The sequence below is a fragment of the Macrotis lagotis genome, chromosome 4 (assembly GCF_037893015.1).
Source record: "Macrotis lagotis isolate mMagLag1 chromosome 4, bilby.v1.9.chrom.fasta, whole genome shotgun sequence".
NCBI lineage: Eukaryota > Metazoa > Chordata > Mammalia > Peramelemorphia > Peramelidae > Macrotis > Macrotis lagotis.
In genome coordinates, this window is record NC_133661.1 from 223,075,097 (window position 1) to 223,096,440 (window position 21,344).

At 37.8% G+C, this 21,344-nt stretch overlaps 1 protein-coding gene across 2 annotated transcripts in view; it reads right to left on the reverse strand.

Annotated features, from left to right (window-relative positions):
• Nucleotides 1–8,279: 8,279 nt before the first annotated feature.
• Nucleotides 8,280–21,344, reverse strand: part of ITPK1 (inositol-tetrakisphosphate 1-kinase) — a 359,936-nt gene continuing 346,871 nt past the window's right edge. For both annotated transcript variants that reach the window (XM_074235440.1, XM_074235439.1), the window contains one exon: nucleotides 8,280–9,041. In XM_074235440.1, coding sequence (XP_074091541.1) covers nucleotides 8,716–9,041 — 326 coding nt within the window. In that variant the 3' untranslated portion in view covers nucleotides 8,280–8,715. The remainder of the gene's footprint in view (nucleotides 9,042–21,344) is intronic.

Sequence of the window (21,344 nt, forward strand, 5' to 3'; positions counted from 1 at the left end):
AAAATTATTTACTAAAAATACCAAATGACTGTTTTTGTTTTTGCAAGGCAAGGGCAAGTGACTTGCCCAAGGTCACACAGCTAGGCAATTACCAAGTGTCTGAGGCTGGACCTGAACCCAGGTCCTCCTGACTCCAGAGCTAGTGCTCCATCTACTGTGCCACCCGGCTGCCCCCAAATGATGTTCTAATTGGCCAAAAGTGAACTAAGAATGATGAACTAGTGAGATGGGTACAGAGTGAGCAATCCCAGAATTAGTTTAGTATTCTGAGACTGACCTCTGGAACCCAGAGTGAGTGAGTAGGCTTAGTTACTGTGGCATCCTAGAGAAGATCACAGGTCAGGAAATTTTAGTTTAAGATTGGGCTAGCTTAAGTGACATCAATAAGTGAGGGAAAAATTTCCAAGATACAATACCCCTTCCGGATTTAAAAAAAAACAAACCAGAAAACATAGTATTAATGGAACTTTCTATTAACATCTACCTAAAACCAAAAGCCAGCATAGGAGATAATGGGTTAAGTTAGAGACCTTCTCAATAAGATAAAGCAAGGGCATCTGATCACTTTTACTATTTGATATTATGCTAGAAATGTTAACTATAGTAATAAGATAAAAAAAAGAAATTAAATGAATAATTATAGGCAAAGAGGAAACAAAATGATCACTTTTCTAAATGATTGATGGTTGAATGAACCCTAAAGTAAAAACCTAATTGAAACAATAAAAAATTTTGGCAAAGTAGCACAATATAAAATATAATCATATAAATCCATCAGTATTTCTACATATTACCATCAAAATTCGGCAGAGACAAAGAAATTCCATTTATAAAATCTATATAAAATAGATCATATAAAATGCTTGGGATCTTTTTGCCAAAACACATACAATAATTTTATCCAACACAATAACAAAACACCTTTTACACAAATACAGCTATATTTATTGAAAAAAATATGAATTGCTAATGGGTAGATCAAGCCAAGTAGCATAATTAATTTACAAATTTAATATCGTATTAATCAAGCTACCAAAGGATGATTTGTGTCAGTGTAGGACTAGTTTTTTTGGTAAAGGATTTTTAGTACATCAGTACTTTTTCCACTGACCTAGATCCCAACCTCTTTATTAACCTAATAGATGGTTTGTGGGGGGAGTTTCTGTAGCTAAAAAAAGGTTAAGAGTTTCTCTGATGAAAAGTTTTTCTGAATTTGACTAGGTCAGTTGATTAACGGATAACAGGTACAATCCAACACTAGGATTATATAAACCTTACTTGGTGGAACTTGCCAAAATTTATTTACTGGCATTAAGCAGCATAATCCATGACCTTTACAAGGAAGTAGGCAGGAAAGGGAGAAGGCAGTTATCAGGCTAATTGTATTAAGTTGGTAGCAATGGTAGTGGTGGTGGTGGTGGTGGAGGCAGGAAAGGTAGAAAATAGTAGAAGCAAATTGCCTCAGGGACTGATGCTTCCAGTTATGAAGGTCAATTAAAATTAGTATTTTTGCTAAATACTAAATTTTACTAAAAAGTGGCAGGAATTTTAATGAACTTGTAATACAATCACTTAATTTCACCCAGTGGCAAACAGTCTTAGGCAATGACCTTGCCCACAATCAGGCAGGGACATGTGTAGACAAGGCCAGTCATGCTGATTATTAAGAACTGGGTCAAACATAAGACCTATTGTTCTCCTGTCTTTTTTGTACAAACTTCTTAAGATGAATCCATGTAACCTTGTAAGGGAATAGCAGAAGTAGGTACCTTCAGATACATAAGATACCCCTGGAGCTCAGATACAACTTCTTCTAAGACTAAAATGGCTAAGATGACAAGGTTTGGGAATGATAAACCTTGGTTTATAGACATAGAATCCTGCCAAGGTCATGCCTATTACTGGTGCTGCCAAGAAAGTCTCAGCAAGCAGCAGAGCTCACAATGAGTACCCCTTCACCATTAACATCTACTGTTGGATATCATACACTAAGAAATAAAATATTGGGTAGTAAGGGAAGAGATTCCAAAGCAAAACTCCAATTGGTTCAGAGTACCAAAGACACTAACAACATTCTGTTAAGTTTCAGCATCCAAGTTGGGGCTTGAGAATCCAACCCAAGCTCTTACAAGGATCAGACTGAGAGCAAAGAATCAAAGGCTAAAACTTAGGAAGGAACCTTAGAACATAAAATATCATAGCTAGAAGGGGCTTGAGGTATCACTTAGTTCATTTTCCCATTTCACAGATGAGGAAATTAAGCCCAGAAAAGATGAATTGGCCTAAGCCATAAGACCAGTTGGTGTCAGAATATCTTAATGAGACACAGCAATATTAACCACACCCATACCCTGGTGTTGTAAGGCATTTATTTCTTGGTGTGTTTCAAATAGGATCTTTTTTTCTCCAAAACAATTACAGATATAACAATTACAATACTTACTGTATTCACTAGTGACTGTTAAAACCAAAATCCCATCTATCACAGAGGGTTAGCAAATTAAAAAACAGGACTTAACCCCCAAAATAAATGAAAATGAATAGATGCCATCATCATCATCATCACCACCACCTGTGCGAAAGCATGCAATAAACTCAAATTCCTAACAAAAATTTTGGTTTTTACAGTTCACCATGATTTTATATATTATATATATATATATATTTCTTAGATATATATATTTATATATATGTGTGTGTGTATATATATATATATCCACACACACATGAATTAAGTACAAAACAAGTTGGACTTTTGGTAATGGATGCCTGTGAACAGGATTTAAGCAAATTACATGATCACAAAATACTTTTTGTTTTTGATTTTTAAAACATAATAAAGTTGGGATCACATCTTTGTCAAATCACTGCTAAAGGATCTTCATAGTTTGGAGGAGTATGAGTCGGGGGGGAGAAAGGGATATAATTCCATATAGTGCCCTGAATTGGAATAAGCCACTGAAAAAAAGGGGATAATTAAAATTTGGGAAAATGTGGTTCCCCAGAGGTCTAATGGAACAGTGGACTTTGGAAGGATGGAAAGGGTAAGGATGGTAAGGAGGAGTTAGGAGAAGCAGAATAGGGGAGGAAAGAAGAAGGGCGTAGTCATTTCTCTATACCTTTACACGGTCTTTCTCCAAGTATATGTGTGAATCTGGTGGATTTGAGGCATTTGGCTATCAAAATTAAGCAAAACTTGCAAAGATCCATGTTTCTCAATAAGAACAATAAAAGGATTCTAATCAATGTTTGGATTAGAATGAATGTTAGAATGTAAAAGGAAACAATGCAATGATGGAAAAATGAAGACATGGAGAAAGTTCTGCCTTCCTCTTAGAGAGACAGTCCTATGTCCCTAAACAACAGAAGCTTTCTATAAAGATCTTTCCAGTTACTGAATGTCCCCTTCCTGCTCCTAAGAAGCTACATTAAATGTTGTGATTCTGGACATCAATGCCACTGACCAAAGAAGCTCATCAATTATTTGAGTTATTTTATCTCAAGATTCCCTTGGTCTTGTGAGCATAGTTTAGTTATCTTCCCTGGATTTCATAAGACTTATGAGACAAAGTCCTGGTCAACTAAGATGGATTACACAACATAAGGAGTCTGGTTCCCATGTTAAGTTCTACAATGAGTACTAATAGTCAATTTCCAATCATTTGGGGAATCCTGCATTTGCTGGGAGAGAGGAACCATTAATTCATAAAAATCAAAATGCCAGCACTACAAGGGCTTTTCAGAGAATATACTCCAACTCCTACAATATATATTGTGGAAACTGAAGCTAAGAGGTTAACCTAAATAATTCTTAATAAATCCACCTTTAATCCTATGGTTTTATGAATTAAGGATAAGTGACTTGTCTAAGATCACAAGTCTTAAACCCACATCTCATGAATGCTAATGAATACTTATTGGAAATTAGTACCTGCTGGTAAATAAACCCATGTGGCTCTGGGAGTGGAGGATAGAAAATATATAAAATGGTAAATTTCAACAAAAGAAAAATCTATAAAATTTACAATGAGAAATTATTCCCTATTTTAAAAAACTCACTTTCTTATGCCTTAGAAAACAGTTTTGCAGACTTCAAGGGGAAAGGGATTGCAATTTCATACTAATAATGCTTTACATGGAAAAAGCAATTTCAAGACAGAATTTCAGAGATGGTCAACTGGCCTCTCATAGAAGGTGTATTGGAACAACATAGTGACTTTTTGCAATTATGCAGAATGTGCCTATTCATTAAAAAAAGTGGGGTTTGAGCCCACTTAAACTACAACAATTTACAAATCAGCTGAAAAATATGACAGTTGAGTAAAACAGGGTTGGAGAATTTGTCTATTGTTTACTACAAACATCCATGTCTTTCAACAAGAACAATAAAATTATTCTAATCATTAACTAGAATTTGTTTATTGTTTGACAATAAACAAATGAGTTGGCCTCTTTGAAGTGGGTTTTTTTCACACTGAATTTAATGCAGTTTTTTTTTGCAAAGGAATGGGGGTTAAGTGACTTGCCCAAGGTCACACAGGTAATTACTATACACTGAATTTAAAAGAAGACTGATTTCAATACATGGCCTGGGCAGTTTTCCCAAGAACAATACGAGTTAGTTTTGATCTGTTCTCTCCTACCAGCAGTCATGGTGGGAAATGTCACAAAACAGAAATCATTTGGGGGAAGGAATTTCACCTGTAATTCTCTGGGAAATCAATTATAAGAATTTGATAGAGGGCTTCACCTTGGAACCTTGGTAGCTGGGCAAAAAGATCTGACGTTACAAATCCCTTCCACCCTGCAAAGCAATTCTTCCTAGGTTAAGTAACCCATGCCCCTGAAAATCAACATCTTGGCATCTACCACTTTTGTGATGTTTTATAATGTTTCTTATTAAGATCGATTCAACTCCCTGGCTAACAATTTGAGATCAGGCACCTGGCCTGGCTAGTAAAAAACCTCATCCTGTCTATCCCCTCACCTCCAAGGTTTAAGGGCATGGTACATTTAAGGAAAAGGATGAACACAAACTAAGTTAGGTTTCCCAATGCATGCCCACCACTTGTTTCTAAATGTTAGCAGATACTGGTCTTAAGCTACCAATGTCATTTAAAGCCATATCTCTATCTGTGAAACTACTGTTTACAACCCATTAGGAAACCAAGAACATAAATTCTAGAAAAATATTTACAACTTGGAGTCATCTGTTGTTTTAGTGAACTCCACAGTATGGTGAAATCATTTACTCCAGTAAATCTACAATGACAAAGATAGTAGAAACCAAGAAAGATAGACACTATATCTACCTAAATTGGACTCAGGCCTACTTAAACCAGGCTGAGAAACTATGCTGTCCTTTTCTGATTCCCATAAATTCATTCTTTCTCCTGGTGGAAAAAACCCAAATGAAAGGGCACACGTCCTTATTTTCATTCATTATTATCAAAATCCCAGGAGTATAAGATTGAGGCAAAGAATCACAAGCTAAAATTAGAAGGAATACAGTCATATCTATTTTATTATTTGAAGGTTTTTAGTGCCCTCTTCTTAGCAACATTAATGTATCTAACAAAACCCATTTCCTTTCCATGTGACCAAGATATAGTCAAGTTTGCCAGGGGAAAAAAGACACAGAAGAATCATTCAACTTCTCTGGAAAATGAACTTTTCCTCCTTTTCTCAGTTTCATAATGTCTCGGAACATTAATGTGAGTTAGATTCCCCCAATATAAAACAATCCATCTTGCCCTACTTACAATCAGCAGCAATTATTAGGTAGCCACACTACCCATGGACTATAAAATGCCATATCATTGGAAAACAGTTACATGATATCTGTGCCCTGAAAATTTGTGAAGCACATTTGGAGAATTAAAAAATAAACAATATAGGATTAAAATTGGGGTGACACTAGCAGGTGTCCAGGTGTTACATTAATAAAAATCCACCTGTTTTCTTTTGAATCTAGGATTGGGATTTTATTTTAAAAAGGTAAAGCTATTAAAAACAAAATAAAACCAAAAAAAAAACATTTTTAAAAAGACTTTAGAGAATTACATAACATATTTTTAGCAACTGTTTGTAAACAAGTATAAAATACAATTACATTTCAGTAGTTTATTTTGGAGAAAACAAGGCAGTGCAAAATCGGCTAACCAAACTTTCTAAGGCAAGCCAGATTAATCCACTCTGATTCAAAGGTAGAGCTAAGAAACAGCATACAGACATTAAAACCGGATCTAATGCTCAGAAGTCATGTAAACATGGTTAGCTGGAAAGCTCTCAAGTTCCTAGAAAGCCTGACAGTTTCAATTAGGTCCATCCTCTCAACCTTTCCTCCCCTCCCTCATCCCCAATCCCCATCCCTTTTCCCATGGCTTCCCAAATGAAATCATCATTCCCATGTGGATTCTTTCCAAGAGGGGGCAAAAAAAGAAATAACAACCACAGTATTAGCTAGCATTTATCTAGCACTTAAAGGTTTAAAAGCATTTTACATATTATCTCAGTTTCTACTCCCACCCTTATATCAGTACCATATAGAGCTTACAATGGTAAGAATCTTGTCCAGGATGTTCTCATTGTACATGAATCAGAAGAAGGTCCAAATATTTTTTCTTCCTAAACAGTACTTCTATCAAACTATTTGATTCAAAAATATAGATTTGACAAAGAAAATCATCAAAAAAGCAATATGGGAAGAACATTCATATATCACCACAGATCATTACAAATCTTTGAGAATGTTTTGGAAAAATGAGATTCCCCCTCCCCCCAACTTGAGCTTGGGGGCAAGAAAAGTATGGCCAAACAATGTATAGAACAATGTACCCCACCTGCCAGTCCACAACACATCTGTAATGGTCCACAACACTTTTACCTATAAACCTAAAACCTATAAACTTAGAAAATGAATTCTTCTTCTTCCTTGTGTCCCTCACCTTCCACCACCACACTAACCCTCTGCTCTGTCTCCTTGGTCTGGACAAAGTTTCAAGGTTACAGAGGTCAGGGAGGGAGAAGGGAGCAGATTACAGGAAACAGCTTAAATATTTTGCTTATCTGCAGTATAATTTAGACTGGGAAATGGTGAGTTATACCATAATGTTAGCTTGGCTGCTTTCAAAATGAGAGTAGTCTTTTGGATTGCTCCAAGACCTTGTATTGAGAGGAAAGTGGAACAAAAATAAACTCCTGACTATCAACTTAGTGTTTATGATTTGGAAGAACAGCTGTAGGAAAGCTGTAGGCCACAAGATATAGTTTAAGGACTCTGATAAAAATCTTTCAATGGAGAAGTATTAACCAGACTGTGCTCTGGTTTACAAATACAATCAAGATTGTTTTGAAGGTCTGTGGGGGAAAAAAAGTCTAAAAGAAAATAGTTATGCCCCTCAATTATGTTATGCTCAAGAGTTCCCCATCTCCCTTCACTTATTTAAGATCTACGAATGCTTCACAAAATCATAACATTTTATGGCTACATTGAATTTTAAAAGAGATTATCCTAGTCCAAAGAGAAGGAAGTTAAAGCCCAAAAAAGGTCACACAAAAAATTAGTGGAAGAACTGGGACTTGAACCTGGATCCTCTTCCCTCTGCAGCAAGCTATCAAACTGATCTGGCTGGGTGTGCAGAAGATATCTCTGAGGGAAGCCAGAGACTTTCAATTGGCACTAGAGTCAACCATCCTAGAAGCTATTCCAAAACAGCTGGGAAGATTCCTTAATGCTTTGCCATTTCTTTCCTGAAAGGGTCTACTCAGAGGGGTACCTCCTACCAAAAAAACCACATACCTTATAACCTGTAAAGGTTATAACTAACTAGGTTATAACTGTACTAACTATGAGTTAGCACAGGACACAGTGGACAAATGCATCCCACTCTCTTCGTCCTACCCAGAATTTGTGACTTTTGGGCACATTGTATAAGTTGTTTTCCTACTGGAATTCTGAGTAGGGAAAAAGGGGAACTGGGTCCAAAGGAGGAGGAACCACAACTAAGAGTGGTGGGGGGGTCAAAAGAGAAAATGAAGTTATCTATAATAACTTAAAACTTCTCTTTAAATTATGACATCCACACACAATTTCAAACTTGGCCTCTCTGATTCCAGGAAGTCTGGACTTAAGACCTAGGATTATATGGACTGGAAGGACCGTAGAGATTGAGTCCATCTTCTCAATTTATAGATGAGGAATCTAAAACTAGACAGGTTAAAGATCACACAGTTGGCCTATGATGGTCAATTACAATGGTCTATTATAAAAGGGGGAATAACCACAACTCACTCACTCACACTCACTCACTCTCTCTCTCTCTCTCTCTCTCTCTCTCTCTCTCTCTCTCTCTCACACACACACACACACACACACACACACACACACACACACACACACAATGACAAAATAAATCACCAAAAACAAAAACCAACCATCCCACATATTAAGGGCTAGTGTTGAAAACACAAGTGTGTGTAAACTTGTTAAAAGATTTGCAAATGGAAGTGGGTGAAAACATCCCATTCTCCCCCTGCTCTGATTATTGTGGATTCCCCCCCTCCTTTTATTTAGATCACTGAATCAGGAAATCAGGTTAAAAAAATAATCAATGGAAATCTGTAGTAGTAGGTGGAACTCTTCTACACTGCTTGCCTCATTATCGTGATTCTAGGTAGGTCCTTGGCTTGTGCCCTGGTCCATGGTGCCACCAGCTATTGGGAGGAAGCTTTGGTGGCTAGTGTGGCCACACAGTGCTGTTGGAAACTGGGGGACACAGCAGTGTTGCACCCTAGTCTCTGGTGCTGTAGCTTCACTGAGCTGTTGGTCTCACTCTCCACGATCCAGGAGGAGTCCTTGCCCATCATGCTGCTGCAGCACCCCGTACTGGTGCCACGTGTCCGCTCGCCTGCTAGGCCACTGGACGGGTCGGCCAGGATTTTGTTGTGGTTGAGAGGGGTCACCTCCAGGTTCTGGCCTTGCAGGACTGTGGCTATGTGGTTCAAGAGGTCAGTGAAGAACTCAGTCACGCCCTCATAGCCTGAGTGAAGAAAAAAAGAAAAAAAGAGATGATTTCTTTTTCTCTACAACCACAAACTCAGAACATGGAGAGATGGAGGAAGAATTGGAATATCAAATGTTATGTCTAATATGGAAATGAATATGTCTGGCATGACTGTACATGTATAACCTAAATCAGAGTATTTGTTATCAGTTAAGAAAGGAAAAAGAGAGGTAAAAAAAAATGTGAAACTCAAAAATCTTTCAAAAAATGAGTATCAAAAACTATCTTTATACATAATTTAAAAAAACCCCAATATCACATGTTAGAATTGGAAGAGACCTACCTCTGAGATGATCTAGTCCAATACATTCATTTTGCAGACCCAGAGAAATAAAGTGATGTGCTCAAAGTCACACAGCTAGCGAAGGGGCTAAGGTGGGACCAGAAACCAGAGATCTTTGACCTACATCAATGCTTCCTCTACCCCCTACAAGCAATATTTAATGCTGTAGATAAGGGCTTCTGTGGCTAAGAACTATATTCTTGACTAGCTCATGAAAGGTAAGTGACTTATTTAAAGACATTATGGAGCATTCCTAATAATTATCACAGCTCAGAAACTTACTCTTATATTTTAATTAAAAAATCTTGAGGAAGATAAAGTAGAAATTAAGATTTCAGTTTTACAGATGAGCTTAGAGAATAAAGTAATTTGCTTTGGAATCTTCTGCTCTGAAATGGCTCAAATCCCATCTTTTGAAGGGGGATGGTATGCATCCCTCTGCACTCCCCACCCCCTACCAATGCTAACATCTTTGTTTTGTAGATGACATTCATATATTCTGTACCTATCTTGTATGTGCCTTGATGCATGGTGCCTTCCATATTAGAAAGTGAGGTCCCTGAGGGGCTGAGTTTCTTACCACCCACACTCTCACACAATGCTCCCTAAAGATGAGTTCCTTATTTTTATTTTGTGCCTAAGATTCCCTAGGAAGTGAAGTCACCCAAAACCCTAATTCTGATGTCCTAAGAAGGACTCTTCCTTCACTTCAACCATACCAACAAATTAATTGCTCTTCCCCTGGATCTATATAAGCACGCTGCTAAGCTAAACTACTCATCACATCTCAGGACAAAGATTTTCCAACATGGATCTGGCAAACAGATTTCCAAAAACAATCAAATAGGTCTAGAATATACATAGGAAGCAATTTTTACATGTTTTCTTTTTTGGAGTTAAAATTATGCAATCTTCCAAAAAAGAGCTTTAAGATTGAACTGGATAAGAGATGATGCTTGGATCTATCTGAACTACTCTGGATGATTTTGGTGGAAGGAATGAAAGGCAATTATACACCCAGGTTTATATCCCCTAAATGTTAGTTGTCTTTAAGAACTGCTGTGAAGAATTTATAGACATGTACCTTTCTAAGTCTTACTTTGATGCCTTATCACTCTGTTGTGGTATCTCTAGATTCTCTATGATTATTTCAGATAAGCATGATATTTGGTAGATAGCACACTAAGCAGAAAAAGTTTAAAATATGGGCCCAGGGGAGGATTGAGTTCCTGTTCAAGAACTAGCCTAAATTTGGAAACACTCATCATCAGTTGTAAAGTGACCAATTTTTTAACCATAGCAATTCTAAGAGACAATTTAATAAATCACCGAGGGGCTGTAATCTTTACTAATAGAGGAAGTACCCACACTTTATTAATTTTTCTAGGGTTAGAGGGCCAGTGACACAACCCTTTAAAACAGAACTATCTTTTACAAAATGTACCAGCAATCCCATCTGAAGAACTCTGATCTATGCTCCAACAACTTCTCTGAGTTAAACTCACAATTATCAAGAGTTAGCTGGAGTCTCTCAGTAGGAAATTAACATTACTAAATGTATACAATTAATTACAATTCATTTACTTAATGATGAACTGATCTTATGTAAGGGATTAATCAAACAGGAAAGTTTAAAATATCTGTAATTATAATTATGACATGATAAGCTGAGGGGGAGGACCATGCCATTGTATTTCAGAAGAAATGCTAAATTTAGAATATAAAAAAATCCATTTATCTTTTCCAGAGATGACTTTACTATCACAGAAGAGAAATATATACTTACAAATAAGAGCTAACATTTACATAGCACTTTAAAATTTACAAAATTTATAAATACTATCTCTTATTTTCAAAACACTGGAAGACAGGTTTTCCCCCCCTTTTACAGATGAAAGAAACTGAGTCAGAAGGGTTAAGTGACTTGCTGAGGGTCACATAACTAAAAAGTGTCTAAGGTCTGAAGTCAACTCAGGTCTTACTTTTTCCAAGCTCAGCACTCTGTCCCACTGTACAACCTAAGTATTTAGTCTCCTGTTCTTACTGCTGACTATGAGATATTTTGGATGGAAGTTTTATTTTGTGCCTCAATAATGCTCTTATCAAATATAACTTGTACAATATACAAGATTATGTATATTTTTAAAAATTATAAATGATTTATTTTTTTCCTTTTGTCAGTCATTGTAATTTCACACACAAAACATTTGGAGAGGATAAGGATTCCATACTCCTGTGGGGAGAGAAAGATTATCTTGGAGGGAGAAAGATCCAAGTTCAAATCTAAACATAGTGGCTGTGTGACCCTAGCCAAGTCACTGAATCTCTTCAAGTACCCCCACCAAGGGAACTCTCTAAGACCTTTAATAGCAGAACAGGTATAAATCTGCATATATAGAGAGGGGATTTTTTTTTTTTGGTTGCATCTTCTATGTGTGTCTCTGTGAGTGTGTGTGTGTGTGTGTGTGTGTGTGTGTACACAAATATATTTACATAAATGTAGAAATAAAATCTTGCCCACAAAATGTGCATGAATGCTCAAAGAATAACATACTATTGAATAATGCTCTTAAAATGTGAGTGTGCAAATGCTTCAAAAATCTGCAATTTCATCCAAGTAGGCCTCTACACTTTAACAGACTGTCTCCATAAACTTCTTTTTTTTGGGGGGGGGGGGCAAGGCCGATTAAGTGACTTGCCCAAGGTCACATAATTATTAAGTGTCTGAGGCTGGATTTGAACTCAGGTCCTCCTGGCTCCAGGGCTGGAATTCTATCCACTGTGCCACCTTGCTGCCCTTCCATAAGCTTCTGTAACTAAAAAAATTAAAATAAAACTGCCCTCAGTTAATACCTTCAAATGATACATCATCTCTTTACTAAGTGAGGCTGGTCCTCAGGATGATGGATAGTCAAGATGATGGATTGCTGAATCCAAACTCAAATTTTTTGCAGTTTGTTAAAACTTTAGAGAGCTCATACTATCTTATATAGCCTTTGACCCCCTGGTTCTCCACTCCCAAATAATATAATCATGACCTGATAAGACTGGTTTAACCTACAAAGAGAGTATGTGTACACCTTCTGGATGCCAGCATTAAAAAATGAGTAGGAGTAACATCTACTAAGACCCTTTCAAAAAAGGTTAGACTAGCTATTCTCTAAAAGGTAATGAAAACATCTTCAAGACTAAGATGGTTCAGGAGACTAAAGTTCAAACTACTGATATTGCTTTCAGTTGTCTAAATTCAAAAGCACAGACCTGCAGTAACTAAGTCATGGCTGAACATCCCCAAGTGATGGAGAAAGCATGGGCCTTGGAATGAGGCAGGCTGCCTATCTAAAACAACCTTCCTGATGCTCAGATTACTTATGTATAAAACAGAGACATATCACCCTCTTTCTCATAGGTGTAAGGATCAAATGAGATCAAAAGCCTGCTCCTCTGGTTTGACTGGGTCAAAGTTAAATTCTCTTTAAGGTAAAGGAGAATTATTTCAGAAAAAAAAATCAAATAAATGTCACAAACTCTGTTCCTCCTGTTTCTTAATCCTTCCACCCTCCACAAACTAGGTCTATTTTAAATTAATTAGAAAAGTCAGGAAAGGATCCAAGTGAGAAACTGAAACAAGACTACCTGGTCCTGTACAGGAAAACACCAAGTTTTACATATCTTCATAACTGTCTCCAAGACCCAACTCTGGAATACTCAAAGACTATATGGTACCAATAATGGGTTTCTCCAGAGTTAAGAGGCTAGATGATTCTCCCTGAATGAACTTACACCTGACCTATAGAACACATAAAATGCTTCAGAATGCCTGAATGGTTACATAATTGTGGCAGTCATGAAGTCCTGGCTACTCACACAGCATTAGTGATTTCAAAAGAACTGATTTCTAAGGTTTCCTGAAGTGGTTGAGAATGAATTATACTTATCCCCAGGACGGAAAGAAATGGGAAATCTAAAAGACACTAACTTCCACGTTAGTTCTTATTCCTGAGCTAACACAGGAGCATTGGGAAAGGGATCTGAGAAGTCATTCAGTACATCACCTTTATTTTACAGGTAAAATAGCGAGATTCAGGGAACTGTTTCTAAGGCATAATTTGAACTCAAGATTTCTTAATTCCAAATTCATTAAAGCAAGAACATGAGATTCAAGCTGAAAATAGAAGGTAAGGAGAGAAAAGTTTTGTAACAGTTTCCATGGAGAATGTAATAAGATAAAAAAGAGATTTTCACAAAGCACCAAGAAGCTCATTTGAGGACAGATACCATGAGGAACAAATGAGATAATGTGTGTCAAGTGCTTTGGAAACTTTTCAAGGGGTACATCAATGTTAGCTTTTGCAAATGAGATGTAACACAGATCCAAGAGGCAGTGCTGCCCAGCAGTTTATGGCTAAAGAACTGCTGAGCTTGGGGCCCAGGACACTCAGGTTCTGCACAGGGACTAGCACAGAGCTCACACTCAACCCTGCAGTGCCTCCCAGGCCACTCCTATAGAGCTGATCCAAAGGTAATGAAGTCCATCACAGACACCAGGTCACTAACGAAACAACAGCAAGCAGTACATTCTTCCCTAGGGAAGAAATGAATGGCTTCCAGCTCCCTCCAAAGGACTCTCTATTTGCTCAAAGCATAAACACAAGAACTTTAATTTACAAGGTACTCATCATTATTCTGTGGGGTAAGAAGGTAATATTATTACTCTTATTTTAAAGAAAAGGAAAGACAGGTTGTCTTATAGTACGGACTGGAGCTCAGACCCAAGTCCAGATCTTCCAGCTCCAAGTTCAATGACTGTTTCAAGATCTAATTTAGCTCAACAAGCATTTGTTAAAGGCCCAGCATCTCTCTCTCTCTCCAAGATTCTGGGGACCCAAAGCCACAACACAGAGTAGTTCTTGCACTTGTAATGTAAAGAGAAAGGTCTGACAAAGTAGGGCCCTTGCTCCAGCTCCCAAACTGCCACCAGGGACTCTGTGAAAGAGGCTGCCCCTCCCTCTGCCCAGTACACAGGAGACCTTCCAGGTGCTCGTTACCTAGATGCTTCTTCAGTCCTGGGTCCCAGAGGGAGGAGCACAGGCAAAGCCTAGAGCAGGGCTGTCCAAAATGCTTTCATGCTGCTGGCTGTGGATGGTTTTACTAAATGCTTTAGCTACCATAGAGCTCTCATTAAATTAGCTAAAATAGCTCTCACTATTGTCTATTGTTTCAATAAAAACTAAAGTAAGGTTGGACAGCCCTGGCCTAGAGGGTGGGCCATCAGAGCCACAGGCAGTCTCCTTATCTGCCTTCCAGACTGACTTTATTTTAGCTACTTTTCATCAACCTTTAGCTCTGCCTCCCTTCCACTTCCTCTCCTCCCACCTTTGCTGTTACTAAACAGAGAATCTAAAAAAGAATATGAGATATTAGTGCCGAAAAAGCCTTAGAGAACCTGACATCCAAACCACCCATTTCATAAAAGAGGCCCAGCAATAATGGCTGCTGTAAAAACACAGGGCTTATTCATGCCCAGAGAAAGGATGATGGAGTTGGATTGCAGATCAAAGCATACTGTTTTCCCTTTGTTTTTTTCTTTCTGGTGATTTTTCCCTTTTGTTCTGATTTCTTTCACAGCACAACTAATATAGAAATATAGGCAACATGACTGTGCATGTATAACTGTTATCAGATTGCTTGTTATCTTGGGGAGGGGGGACGAAAAGGTAGGAAGGAGAAAATTTTACAGAGATGAATGCTGAAAACCATCTTTACATGGAATTGGTTTAAAAAAATGTTTTAAAGTTAAAGAGAAAAAGCAAACACAGGGCTTGGGTCAGATTGTATTCTTGAGATTTGGTGAGGTGACTCCTCTAAGACCCCCCCCCCAAAATCAGTGAGCAGCAGCAATAGAACTAAAATTAAAATACTTTAGGTTCAATGCTCCTTTCAGTATTGGATGATATGTCCCAAAGAGTGGAAGAGAGAACTCAGGATTTTATAAAAATAGCATGTACCTAATGTGTCTCAATCATTTCTGCCACAGTGGATCTGCATACAGACATCTTTTCTGCCTAGAACTCTCCTCTCTGCCTAAATTCTAACTACCCTTTCAAAGTTATAACTGCCTCCTGTTAGCTTTCCCTGGACCCAGCCAAGAGGACAATGATTCCTCTTTCCTCTAATCACATAGCTCTGATTAATTATGTCATCCATCTATATTCAATCTTATAATTTATCATTTTCTATCTTACAATAGACCTAGGACAATTATATAATGTTTTGCCTAGATTTTTGTCTTTCTAATTATGTTGTCAAAACTTGTTCATTCATTGACATAAATTTTGGAAACTAAACACTTTCACCTCCAACTTAAAACATGACATCACAGCAAGACTTCAGTAGCAATATAGAAATATAAGCTATTGGGGCAGCTAGGTGGTACAATGGATAGAGCACCAGCCCTAGAGTCAGGAGACCTGATTTCAAATCAACTGCACCTAGCTGTGTGACCTTGGGCAAGTTACTTAATCCCATTGCCTTACAAAAAATAAACAAACAAAAAGAAACATAAGCTGTCTTATTGATTGAATGAGATAAACATATAGCACCTTGCTATTAAATTTTTTTGGACTGAATTTATTTCCCCATAAAATACAAGTTGTTCAAGATCAGTAGATTATAGATTTAAAGGCTGTAAAGGTTATCTCATATGTAATCCCTTCATTTTATAGATGGTGCAGCTGAGGCACAGAGTTTAAATGACTGGTCCATGATAGTATATCTAGTGGTGGTCAAAATAGCAGGATTTAAACTCTATCCACAATGCTCATAAAACAGTTTTAGCATTCTACAGTCTAACTTGTCCACTTTAACATTCTATATTCTAAAGTCTCATCCAGCTCTCAGATTTGGGGAGAGACAAAAGAGCTGAATTACACTGCCTCTTTGACTCTGGGACTCAGCATATCCAACCTGCTTATTTCCTTCCTTGGGGGTCTAATTATTTTTTCCCTGCAAATGTCTTCCCAGATGTCTTTCTTTGGTCTTCATTAAGTCACACTCACACATTTTAATCTCCTTGAAAAAAAGTCAAAGGAAGACATTGGGGGGAAGCTCTTTCTTGTTTCAGGTATTGAAAAAAAAAGTATTTGTTTCCTTTGTTTTTACATCTTTATTTCCAAAAATATCCATCTCTCCTCTGCAGCAAGTCATCTCTTTTCACAAAGAATAAAAAAGAAAAACAGCAAAGAGAAAAGGTGAGAGCTTCCCAACAGAAAACCTGGTATGTTAGATAAGTGTTTCATTGTCACAACTCAAAACTCATCCAGAAAATTATTCACTTTCCTTCCCCCTCCCTCCTATGTAAAAACTTTTGGGAATAAGGCTCTGAGTTTTTCCCCCTGAGGAATCTCATAGTCAAGTACCTGAATCAAAAACAATATCTAAGCCATTTACAGAGAATGCTACATAAACAAAACAGTCTAAGATAAACATCCAGGCAGTCTCTAGAGGAATCAAAGAAACTAACTCGGTATCACAGATGTTATAGTTCTCAGTGGAAATGGAAAGTGATTGTCCATGATTCTAGCCACAGGATCACATTGTCCCTAGCTCCTGATCAAGAAAGGATTAGTTTATTCTAATGATTTTTAACAAATGCAACCAATAGATAGAGCACCACCCCTGGAGTCAGGAGTAACTGAGTTCAAATCTGGCCTCAGACACTTAATAATTACCTAGCTGTGTAGCCTTGGGCAAGCCACTTAACCCCATTTTGCCTTGGAAAAAAAAAAAAACCCTAAAAAAAAAACAACAAATGCAACCAAACACAAGAATCAAAATATTTTACTCATTAGTAGAAGAGGCAATTCCACATATATTGTGGGCAATTTTCAGTTTAGAAGTTGCCCAAGTTGGTCTGAAGTTTTCACAGTACCTTTCACCCTAGGAGGTTGGTTGTACAAAGCTTCATTCATATTACAGATGAGGAAAAGAAGCTCAGATCTATCCACTCACACAGCTGCCACCAGACCCTCATTACCTCTTGCCTAGAAGTCTACAACAGCCTCCCACTAGTCTCCTCCCTGCCTCAAATCTGTCTCTGACCACTCCAGGATACTCTATACACAGCAACCAAGCAACTTTCCCTAAATTCAGAGGGCACCAAGCAAGGCCTCTTCACTTCAGCTTTTCACAGCCCCTCCTAGCTCATCAGGCATTTGTGCTTGGAATGCTCTGGCTTTCACTTGACCTCAGAATCTCCTCTCCTTTTAGCACTCCTTATGTATGCAGCCCTTCCTAAGCCCCAGTCTCTGAGGGCTTTCCCTCCCTTTCTTTACCTTGTATAGACAAACTATTATGCTATACTATATCTATACTGTATCTATATTTAGTGTCTTTGTCCCCCCCCCCCCCAATAAAGTGTAAATACCCTGTGAGTAGAGATAGTTGTTCTGTATACTTGATTTCTAGGGCTAAGAACAGTATCTGGCAAACCACATGCATTTCCTAAATACTTGTTGATTGACTGATTCCATGATCCTACCCTGCTCTTTTGGGTAAGGGACAGTGGCTCTCTCACAGCTGAGGCAGACTGTTTCCTTCAGCTTTCAGCCCCAGAACTGAAAGGGTCAAAATGGGCACCAGGAACCTAGGACAGAAGCAGCAAAATTCCTCATTCTTTTTTTTTTTTTTTTTTTAGTTTTTGCAAGGCAATGGGGTTAAGTGACTTGCCAAAGGACACACAGCTAGGTAATTATTATGTGTCTGAGGCCAGATTTGAACTCAGGTTCTCCTGACTCCAGGGCCGGTGCTCTATCCACTGCACCACCTAGCTGCCCCCAAAATTCCTCATTCTTGAGAAAAGCACTTCTCCCATGACAGTTAAAAGGGTCTGTTCTGCTTTTTTACCATCTTTATTATTAATTTTTATCCTGACTCAGATTTTCCAAAGTCATTAAAAACTCTTTTTTGCTTCATAAGGAGGCCTGAATCAAAAAGTTCTTATTTTCTTCCTCCAAATCCCCAGAAAATTGATCTGCTTCCTGGCTATTGAGCATGTCCAGTCCACAGGAAAATCAGATACACTTGAAAATTAGCAAAAAATCTGTTATCATTTTTCCTTTCAGGTTTACAGGTACCAAAGAAAAGGGCCATTTAATGGACAAAGTTTAGTGATTCAGAATCATGACTGAGGGAGAATAAAGGCAGAAGACCTGTAACAAAATAGATCAAAGAGAATAGGATTTTATTTGCTGTCTAACTTTGAACAATTCACTTAACCTCCTCGATTTCCTCATCTATAAATGGATATTAATAATACCTCTGCTACTAATTACATATCTTTGGGCAAATTACCTAGGTTCTCTGGGTCTCAGTTTTCTCACACCAGATGTTAATGATGATGATGATGATGATAGCATTTATACAAAGCTTTCCTAGGTGCTAAGAGCTTTACAAATAATCTCATTTGATCCCCAAAACAACTCTAGATTATCCTCATTTTTAATCTTCAAAGGATACAGATACGTCAGTATCTGGGCACATAGGAGTGTTATACAAAAACATTATCATCATCATTACTGGAACTTTCAGGGGGCGGCTAGGTGGCGCAGTGAATAGAGCACTGGCCTTGGAGTCAGGAGTACCTGAGTTCAAATCCGGCCTCAGACACTTAATTACCTAGCTGTGTGGCCTTGGGCAAGCCACTTAACCCCATTGCCTTGCAAAAACTAAAAAACAAACAAACAAACAAAAAAAACACCAAAAAAAACCTTTCAGTGTATCTTCACTTAGGGCTTTCTTGACAAAGAGAATGGATTTCCTTCTGTAACTCATTTTACAGATGAAGAAACTGAGGCAAATGGGGTTAAGTGATTTAAATTAGGAAATATCTGTGGATGGAAGATAAGTTTTCTTGACTCCAGGTCTGGTGCTCTATCCACTGGGCCACCTAACAGTCTGGGGGTTGGACTAGATGTTTTCCAAGGTCTTTTCATGCTCTAAATGTATGACATAACTGTAAAAGAAAGAACATATTAACTATTATTGGATAGAATTCCATCACTTATCTCCCTGTTCATGTCCTTTTGCAATAGAGTTGCCCTTGATGTGGCCCAAGATGGGAAGCCTAGAGGCACAAAAGATTCCAAACTTGCTGACCCTTCATCTGGGATTCCTTCTAGTATTTATAGCTGAAGAAATCATCTAGTCCAAATCCCTTATTTTTTTCCTATTTTAAAAAATTTTATTTAAGGCAATGGGGGGATTAAGTGACTTGCCCAGGGTCACACAGCTAGGTAATTATTCAGTGTCTGAGTCCGAATTCAAACTCATGTCCTCCTGACTACAGGGCCTGTGCTCTATCCACTGCACCACCTAGCTGCCCCACCAAGTCCCTTATTTTAACTAATCCAAGGTTACACAGCTAGTTAGTAGCAAAGACACATCCACACCTAGGACCTGAACCTTTAAATCTTATTTATAGGGGCTCATAAATTAGAATGGGAAACATGCTTTCACATGGACAAAAAAGAAATGTGACATTTGTGAACATGTAAATGGCCTTGACGTTGCAAAATTATCCCTCCTGAGCTAGAGGAGATAGCACAAACTCACCCTTCACATGTGCCTATCAAAGCATGATGTAAGCAAGCCTGTCAGCTATAATCACCATAAACTCTCAACCACTGGTCAGGCAAGCCAGACAGAATTTTTGCCTCAGCAAATAGCACAGTAAAGGAAATTATAACAATAATGGGGCAGGGGGAAATGATTACACAAAACTAAAAGGCACAAAGTGCTGTGGGGATTATTATTTTACCTAAGTCTCATGACAATCTCAAAAAGAAGTTAGAAAATTATTATAATTCTGATGAGAAAACTGAGAATTAAGAGAAAATTAGTAATTTCTCAAGGTCACAAAATAAGTGTCAGAGCCAAGATAGAAACCCAAGTCTCATAAATCCAAGCCCAGAATGATTCATTGAATTCCTAGTAGCTTACATACAGAGAACACTCATTAGTTAAGCATTAGAGACTGGATCAGGATTTTACTAGTACAAGAAATTCCCAGGTGAGTTCAGTTCCTTTAATAATGTAATATAACATCTTCTCTGCAAGTCTTAGAGAATTGCCTAAGTCTCATGGGTCTTTCTTGCTTCAAGGTCAGCTACCTCTATCCACCATGCCAGGTGTATACCTTTCTGAGCAAACCTAAAGCTAACAAGGATCTACTACTCTTGGTACTGAAAATGGCATTACTGAAGCACTGAGGAGGAAGCTTGGTACTATTCCCTTTTTTGTCCTTATGGCCAACAAAAGAGTTTTAAATACAGTTTTTAGGAAGAGGAAGGCACATTAACTTTGGAATCAGAGGACTTTGGTGTGAATACAAGTAATACTTCATTCTACTGCATTTTGTCTTATTGTAATTCACAGATATTGTGGAAGTTTTATTTGTTTGTCTGTGCAACCCTGCATTGAGCAACTCTATAGGTTTCATTTTCCCCAACTGCATGTGCTTACATTGTGTCCCTGTGTCACATTTTGGTAATTCTCCCAAAATTTCAAATTTCTTCATTATGATTTTATCTGTCATGGTGCATGGTATATTATAATCACTTTGGGTGTTGTGAGCTGCACCTATATAAGCAGCAAACTTAAATAATAATTGTTATATACATTCTAACTGCTCTTGTCTCTTTCCATCTCTCTGGGCCTCCCTATTCATTAAGACATAGCAACATTGAAATTAGGTCAATTATTGACCCTTCAATGGCCTCTAAGTGTTTAAGTAAAGAATCAATTCATGGGGCAAATTCCACTGTTGTCTTATTTTAAGAAATCAATACAGTCACCCCAACCTTCAGCAAACATTACCCTAAATCACTCAGCAGCCATCAACATCAAGGCAAGACCTTCTACCAATAAAAAGATGATGACTCACAAAAGGCTCAGATGATTGGTTAGCATTTTTAGCAATAGAGTAATTTTTAATTAAG